General features: G+C 39.9%; 1 protein-coding gene across 4 annotated transcripts in view; it reads left to right on the forward strand.

The window, feature by feature from the left end:
* daam2 (dishevelled associated activator of morphogenesis 2) overlaps positions 1-8,719 on the forward strand; it is a 97,053-nt gene extending 88,334 nt beyond the window's left edge. For all 4 annotated transcript variants that reach the window (XM_034146758.1, XM_034146907.1, XM_034146824.1 and 1 more), the window contains 2 exons: positions 3,421-3,591; positions 3,678-8,719. In XM_034146758.1, the coding sequence (XP_034002649.1) occupies positions 3,421-3,591; positions 3,678-3,890 (384 nt within the window). In that variant the 3' untranslated portion in view covers positions 3,891-8,719. The remainder of the gene's footprint in view (positions 1-3,420; positions 3,592-3,677) is intronic.
* The last annotated feature ends 307 nt before the right edge of the window (positions 8,720-9,026 follow it).

The raw sequence follows: 9,026 nt of genomic DNA on the forward strand, positions 1-9,026 counted from the left end.
CAGCTGTTCAAGGTCATGTGGGTTATTGGGACAGGGGGTTTTCTCTTATCCTGAGAGATTGCTCGGGTTTATCCTTAAAACACCCACACAGAGACATGTTCACAGACAATGAAAGATCCAGCCTAAGAAAAACAGCTTAGGCTTACAATTGTAATTGCTGACTGATTTGAACGTGTGCTGGATTATTAATAACATAGCAGTGATGTCACCTGAAGAAGGGGCTAGATGTAAAGGCAGAAGATCACTAAGCTTATCACATGGATGTGTGGAGGACGAGACATCGGCACCACATTTTCTAGCAATACATAAAAAGAGTTTTAAGCTTAATTTTAAACTAGAGATGTCACACTGAAAACGGTTGAGAAATGATTTGATTCGTGGAAGTCTATGGGAGTTGTATAGGCCAAACATGCAAAACTGCCGTGACATTTTAAAGTCTGTATTTTGATTTTACCTCCACTAGCATCAGGTTTTCAACCCTGTGACAAACAAATGGGGTTTGTTTTGGCGTGCTAATGGCAATGAATGGATCAAAGAAAGCTATTCTACACAGTTGAAGATCTGTTACACAGGTGCATCTACTAAAACCTCTGCAGAATTCCCTGCACATAGGCAATCATTTGTTCATATTTTATTTCTAGCTCAGCACCAATCTCCAAATTAAATAAATCCCACTTGCAGCAGCAGCTGCTCATCCATAATACTTTAACTGTTACTCCATCGCCAGATACATTTTTCTTCCTTTACCTAATAAGTTGGCTCAGCGTCGCTGGCAGACATCGCCGTCTTCCAGCTCCAGAAAAAAGGTCTTTGTGCTGGATAAAGACATTTGATTTTCAGTTCAGTTTGTATATAGATGCAGTTGAGTTCATTAGGTTCATACGGTGGCCAACAGGTGCAAACGCACTTCAACGGCCCAAAGCACCTACATTAGGAGAAACGCGTTGCAGTTTAAAAAACAATGCGAATATAAAAAACACAAATGTGCCAATGGACATGTAACTTAAGAAACATCTTCTTGAACTAATGCGCAGCATTTAGAAAAAGTTCACCATCTTGACGAAACATGCTCAGCGTTTACTAAATGCACTGCATAAACAAAACGCTGCCAATACAAAATTCTGCTAAAGAAAACGCTGCACGAAGCACAAAACACAACCGAAATGTCACTGTTGGCAAAGTTTCATAATCGTAAGTGTTTTGTCAGTATATTTGAAATCACTATGTTAGCTACATTAGCTAGCAAGCTTACAGCAGATTAACCATTTCTATAGCAAGATGACATGCAGAGCAGTCACAATACCACCATATCATTGGCTGAATTTAAGCAGAGGTTGACAACATTTTTTAAAGTGATAACAAATCAATGATGTGATAACCAGAGCCAGTATGTGGATTTTTAACAACTTTGAATCTAAATGCTCAACAAGGTGTTCAATGAACATCCACTGATACAAATACACATGTTATCACAAACAGCAGGGAAGTGTTAAATCCTCTATGAAGAAGCCAAACATAATTATCCTCACTGTGTGTGTGTGTGTGTGTGTGTGTGTGTGTGTGTGTGTGTGTTGTGTGTGGTGTGTGTGTGTTGTGTGTGTGTGTGTGTGTGTGTGTGTGTGTGTGTGTGTGTGTGTGTGTGTGTGTGTGTGTGTGTGTGTGTGTGTGTGTGGTAGTGTGTGTGTGTGTGTGGTGTGTGTGTGTGTGTGTGTGTGTGTGTGTGTGTGTGTGTGTGGTGTGGTGTGTGTGTGTGTGTGTGTGTGTGTGTGTGTGGTGTGTGTGGTGTGTGTGTGGTGTGTGTGTGTGTGTGTGTGTGTGTGTGCTGTGTGTGTGTGTGTGTGTGTGTGTGTGGTGTGTGTGTGTGTGTGTGTGTGTGTGTGTGTGTGTGTGTGTGTGTGTGGTGTGTGTGTGTGTGTGTGTGTGTGTGTGTGTGTGTGTGTGTGTGTGTGTGTGTGTGTGTGTGTGTGTGTGTGTGTGTGTGTGTGTGTATATGACCAGACACATAATTACAGAAGGGATGATGGTGGGGGTTGCCATGGTGAACAGCCCATAATGACAGGATATTTGTGTGCATCCTCTGAAAAGTTTAAACCCCAACTCCTTTTTATCACAACACTAGAACCACACACAGTGTGCTGTAAACACTTTACTGTAACGTTCATAAAGAATAGAACTGTGCAGTAGGGACTTCTGCTCGCTAACCAAAACAATATGTTGTCGCAATTAAAGCAAGACAACACATGCAAAAACATTTCATGCATTGGTTGATTTGAAAAGTCTGGGATATTTTGCATCCAAAATGTCTTCATCAGATTGGGGGAAATCCGGAAAATACATTATTTTCCGTTTGTAGATTTCTCCCGTATTCACCAAAAGTTGGCAAAAGATACACATTTGCATTTCTGCTTAACATTTTAGAAAAGTTTGAATACAAAGAAATCTAAACTTCCAAGCTGCACCAATCAATAGTTTAGTATAGTTTAAAGTTGGAGGATATCGCCCGGATCTTGCTGTGTTTCCTGCTGTATACCACAGTACAAAGCGTGTGTGTAGGAAGGTCAAGTAGGTTTGGCTGCAGGCATGGTCCTGGTCAGGGGCGGCGGGTACTGTAGGCGAGGGAAGGCGAAGCCTTCCCAAATATTTTTGTCACTGCATCCTGGTAAAATTCAAATATAATGTATAATGTTTGTGTCTTTGACATTAGCGCTGCTATGCAGCCACCAGTGCCCTGTACTACAAAACCAGTTCAACAGACCCTGGATATGTTTGAGTTGGTGCAGTGATGACTTATTTTGTTGGCCGACCTGCAAGTTAGCTTCGCAAGGGCTCCCTTAATAAAAAGCAACAGAATTTCCCCATTGGATTTTGATATATTGTTTAAAAATAGGCTATGTTGACAACACACGTTTATGATACCTAACACATTTTGTTCAGCAGGATAATCTCCACGTGGCTGTCCATGTTTTAAGCATAAATGCAAACGGCAGAATTTAAAAGCTAACAGGCTATAAATGAACTACAAAACCGTTGCATAGTTGCGCATCACCACCGCTAAGCTAAAGGCCGATCCGTGTTGGCGTGTTGACCTCGAGTATTCTCATTTAGTCACTTGTTAGCAACCGTCGTTTTTATATGACACATAAAGGCTTTGGATATTTACAAGTGGACTATTCACTGACGTATTTCATGTTGTTGAACGAAACGTGAACATCTCGTAAGCTTTTGTTAACCACAGACCTTATTTCAGGCTTCTAACCACAAACATGTCAACAAATGATTGACTCTGATACCAGAGAACCGGAAGCGGTAACATGCTAAATATTTTCTGGGTTTCAGGACTCATTACTGCACCACTCTATTGGCCAAATGTTCAATCACTTCTAAACAAATTGTAAAAATACAATAAATGTCTCTGTGCAGTTTACCAAATCTCTGAAGCACTTTGGGGAGGAAGAAGGGAGGATGCAGCCCGATGAGTTCTTCGGGATCTTTGACACCTTCTTACAGTCGTTCAGCGAGGCACGGCAGGACCTGGAGAACATGCAGCGCCGTAAAGATGAGGAGGAGAGGAGGGCACGAATGGAGGCCATGGTGAGACGCACATTCAGAGAATAAACCCTGAGACACCAATATACAAAACAAAAATAATGTGTCTAACTTCCGGTTTCCATTTTCAGCTCAAGGAGCAGAGGGAGCGGGAGCGTCGGGCCAAGAAGAGCGGCGCTTCAGACGAGGTCGGCGGGGAGTTTGACGACCTGGTGTCGGCACTGCGCTCCGGTGAGGTCTTCGACAAGGACCTGAACAAATTCAAGCGGAACCGCAAGCGCTCCGTCAACCAGCTGGTGGAGGGCGGGGGCCGCGAACGAGCAGTCACTAAGGTCAATTACTAGGTCGGGAAAAAGGAAAGACGAAAAAAGAAAACACTAGACACGTAAATACTGCCGTGGTGTAGATCTCTTAACACCTTTAGTCCAGGTCCTGGAATAGCGACCATAGACATTGGAGAGGATGTAAGTAACGGCTGGACTGGACATGTATGGACAGCCACGCCATTTTGAAGGACGCATCACCCTCCTCTGATTGGTCTCCTAAAGCTATTCCTAACTGTTTGTCCTGGGCGTTGTATTTGGATCTAATGGATGGACAGACAGACCACTGTGACACATAATCCCGCCATCTTTTGACCTTATCCTCTTAACACTGTGCTCAAGCTTCCAGCTCTCTACCACTCCCTGTTTTTCACTGCTCATTTCCCCTCTCCTCGGTGATAGAGCGGCCCTATCTTTTTACTCACTGGCTCCAAAAAACACATGGGACTTTGGGATCAACCAGTCACATTGTACATAGACTTTAGGGCCAAGAGAAAGCATGGGGAAAAGAAAGTGGGAACAGGGAAGTAAGCCATAACCTTCACAGTCATGGTTACTTCAAGTGTCCCGCGGAAAAGTGTTATATCCACAGAATGGATGGGTGTTCTTAAAACTTCCTTCACTGGAAAGAGGGGCTTGTATTCGGCAAATCCCAGAATGCTTTGTAGGCTTCTGAAAGATTTCATCCCAGCAGCCTCCTCCAGCGCACAGCATTCCCAGGAAGGACGTACGTACATCCCAAGGTTCGATTTTAAGACGATACTCTGTTCAAGGAAAAACTCAAAAGTGATGACTGTGCCACAAGGGTCAATCCTCACCTACACTCCTAACTGCTTTTGACATTGTTCTGGCATTAACCCGTGCCAAAGCAAAACAAATGTACATGTATTAATAGAAAACATACTGCAATTAGGCGTTGATATATATTTATATTTAGATGCAGACAAGCTAATTGCAAAGATGTAGAGGTTTTTTTTATGTTTTCATGGCGTTTTGGGGTTTTGTACACGCAATGCATTATTTGTTGGTGTTGCAAGTTCACATTGCTGTTAAAGTGAATTTCTATACATTTTGCGCTTTATGTAAAAAAAAAGAAAAAAGAAAATTGCTTGTCCTTTTCACACCTGTATGTCTTGTTTGCACTGTAGCTTTTCTGACCAACTTTACACTCCATGAGCCGATCTACAGGGTCCTCTGGAAAAAGTCCTCTCTGTACTTCAATGACCTTCCCCCAGAACAAAGATAATGAAGGAATGCCATGTATGAATTGAGTTTAGGGTTTATTAAGTTAAACTAGTGCTTGATCACTCGGTTAGTACGGCGGCCAAAAAAAACAAGCTTTGCTATCTCCAGATAATCAACCCGTTATCACAAGAAAATGAAAGGTTATTTTACTTTAAAATGTATGTTTATGAGATCAGGAGTACAATACATATATATGACGACGCGACAACTAAAGCAACTGATTTAAGCTTACAAAGTCAGATCATGGAATACCCATTATTAATGAACGCATCAGATTGTGGTTCCATCGAACTGAAAACGGAGTTGTGTCTTTTTGAAAGAGATAATATTCACATAACCCATAGTCATATCAGGAGAAGACCAATACAAAAGTAGTTACTTTTCAGTTTTAAATCATCTGTGACCAAAGGCTAAAACCATGTGTGAACAAGACACAACTTTTTTTAAATTACATCATTATTGTGAGATTCTGAAAAACTAAAAATTGTTTTTCCTTGTGATCTTATTATCTCAACAAATCCGCCTTTCTTTTCCTTGGAATTGACCTACAGTAATCAGTTATCCCGAGAAAACTAGCTTTTGTCTTGTGGCATGAGACGCTATTACAAAAAGAATAGCAGAAATGGCCCTTCTGGTCCTCCGTACGGTTACTTGGTTTAAGGCTTATAATGCAGTATTTATGTGGATTTTTATTTAAATTGGCATAGTAATGTCAGATAAACCATTTGATCAGTCTCCAACGTAAGTCAGGGTACAACAAAGCACTTATAGCGCCTCAGAGAGCGTCATAGAAAACAATCCTTACTTCCATCTTTCCTTCCATCTTCTCTCAGATGTTTCAGTCCCTGTTACTATGGGCAACATGTTGCCAAACAAGAGTCCACATCCTGTTGCCAACCTAGGTCTCTTTTCTTTAAGTTTTTACCGTATTCATTCTTTTATTATTTGTATATGCATTTCTAAATTGTTAATATGGAAGATCATTAGGGCCACAAGTGTTGTTTTTTCCAGAGAATAGAGTCAGAAATGTGGAAAAAAAAGTCAGAATTGAGAATTCAGATTTTTCAGAACTCAAAGAAAAAATAAATCACTTTTGGCAATATCCAAAAATACATTCACATGTGGCCCTAATCCTCCTCCGTAGATGGCAGTAGGCATGACCATGGCTGCAACCCATTTGAGTTATTCCATCTGCATTGCATGGTTCCTGCAGCACAGCAGGGCTTTATGTGATGTCCAACAGTACAGTGGGAAATTGGACTTGGTCTTCTTTGGAGAGGATAAAAAAGATAAAGGACACATCCCGTGTTTAATTTTCCTCTGTTTGGCATGTGTCCTTATTATGGTAAGATCCCGGAGCTGTTGCGCCAAAGCATTTGCCCAACAGCTCCTGGATCAGTTGGAAAGGGGTTGGATTTACATGGTTGTTCTCATAGTAACAGTTACAGTTAAACACAAATAGCTCATATTGAAGATCCTTTGTATCACTTTAAATAAGAAACTATTTAATTGCACTTGTCTCAATAAGCACTTTGTGTATTAACAGTAGTGTTCAAATACACACAAAAAGACATTTCCAATGAATTATTGAGCATCTATATATACAGCTATCCCAGTTTTGTCTCTCATTCATTTTGCCAGCTTTCCTGTTTTGTTTTTATTTTCACCTTGAAGTGCCTCTCACCTGTTTTCACACATGTACCATTCCTATCATTGTGTTTTAGTGCTTGTGGCTTTCCAAAATAATACACAGTGTTTGCTAGCCGACAGTTGGAATTGGACTAATTGGCGCCATCTTGTGGCCTCAGATGTGCACTTTCATGTTCCACCTGACGTCACAAACATCAGATAGCAGCTCTCCAAAGTGATAACATTATGCGACTCTTCAGAAGAGTGGAAGGGCCAGGCAGCAGGCAGCAGGACATTATTTGTATTTGTCTTGCCTTTAGAGAATAAAGTCGAACATTGCGTAGATGCAAATTAATTGAGTAGATTTATTCTGAAAAGTTTAACCTTCTTTAATTTTGACTCCATTCTCAACAACTTGATCCTAAATATTTCAAAGACTATTCTCTGTATTTTGACTCTATTCTCAACTTCATTCTTAAAAACAACATGAATCATTTCCACCTCTTACCTGGCCTTAATACTCTTCCATAGGCAGTTGTTCCAAGCTCTAGGCTTCAGCTCACCAAAGTTCCCTCAATTAAAGTCCGGCAGGTGTACTATGGCTGCCATGTGATGTCCGACATACTACCTGTAGAGAGGAATTCCTTTTTCCCTAAACGTTTATTTATTCCATCCTTTATCAGTCACATTGCAGAGAAACCTACTCCTACCATGTGTATAGTTCTTTGTTTTGTTTGCAGAGTGATGCTATGATGAGGTTAAAGGACAAAGAGAGAGCAGAGCAGATCTTTAAGTTCCTTTGTCCCACACTTTAGAGGATAACCAGTAATCCAAATAGAATCCAATCAGACACTTTGAAAAGTCCTAAGGGGAAAATGACATATGGTTGCTTATTCTCTAACCAGCATCTCATGTATATTTGAGCTATTCGATTTCCTAACCTCTGCTCTTTTGTCTTTCCAGTAAACCAGGGTTGGTATATCAGACTTTGGCAGCCCCTTTCAACTCTTAATCCAGAGCTTTAACACGTTTTGTAGTGCAGACTATTTACTGAGGGGTATTGTAATATTTTCAGTATTATTAGGATTATGTTGTTACATGCTTGGATGTTTATTCGGCCATTGACTGGCTGATTTTGTAGTGTACAGATGGAAAAGGAATGAAATTAGTAGCTTGTTCAATGCACTTTTGTCAGGGGACATTTTAATTTGCAGCGCTATTTTGAGGACTTAGAGCCCTTTTTTAAATATGAGAGGGGTGCAACGAAAGAGTGGTGCAAAAAAGCATGGTGTGAAGAAGAGAGAAAAGGGGCAAGTGAGGTTTGGACTCCGCTGAATACACATTAACAGAGTTTTTAACCCCCACCAGTCTGGGTCACCTGTAAAAAGAAAAGTGTATTTCTGACACCGCCACATTTCTGTCAAATCATGCACTTGGCGTTGACCTGCATGCCTAAAGAGGGGTGCACAAAGTGTGATGTGTTGAGTTTATTAGAATATTGCTTGCAATATGATACACACCTGTTACACAACAATTTGTACTGCCTGAGAAAAATGCACCCAGTTTCAGATGTTGTATTATTGTGAGCAGTCAGTATTTTTAAGGTTGGAAAGAAAAGGTATCCTCCACCGAAAGATGTACAGAAGTGGAAAAAGCATTTTGTACACCATTCTTGATGTTTGAGATAAGGTAATAAAAAAAATAATTAAAACATTGAGGAATGTTCAATTTTCCTGTAAATTGTACCGCTATTTATTTGCCTTATTTAGTTTGCTATATTTTGTATGTCCACACAGCATTACGACAAATTGTTATATTAAAGATATGAATAATTAAACTGTGGTCCGTGTATAGTTTTAAGACAAAAGGATGACGTATGAGAATTATTTTCTTTTCTCTTTCATTTCTATTATTTTCGTTTAGTTTTTTTGTTACCCTGGTCCTTTTGTAGGGTTACAATAAACCTTTGTCCCTTACAACTGATTGTGAGAATGATTTCTACATGCTTACACTGTTTAGTTAAATATAAATGTGCTCCAAAGTGTGCAATAATTTACAATGGTTCTGTTATAATTAGTCTATTCATAGCCCATTGACAGGAATTATTCTACAACAATTTAAAATATTTTGAAATACTTTGATATTTTCATTTTACCTTTAAATTATATATTTTTCAGATATTTTAAAGACCAAATGTTCACCGCTTGAACAATACAAAAGGTTGATTTATTGATAATAAAAGTAATTATTACTTGCAACCTGATGTCATCTTTTCCACGTGAA

This window comes from Trematomus bernacchii, unplaced genomic scaffold (genome assembly GCF_902827165.1).
Source record: "Trematomus bernacchii unplaced genomic scaffold, fTreBer1.1, whole genome shotgun sequence".
Taxonomy (NCBI): domain Eukaryota; kingdom Metazoa; phylum Chordata; class Actinopteri; order Perciformes; family Nototheniidae; genus Trematomus; species Trematomus bernacchii.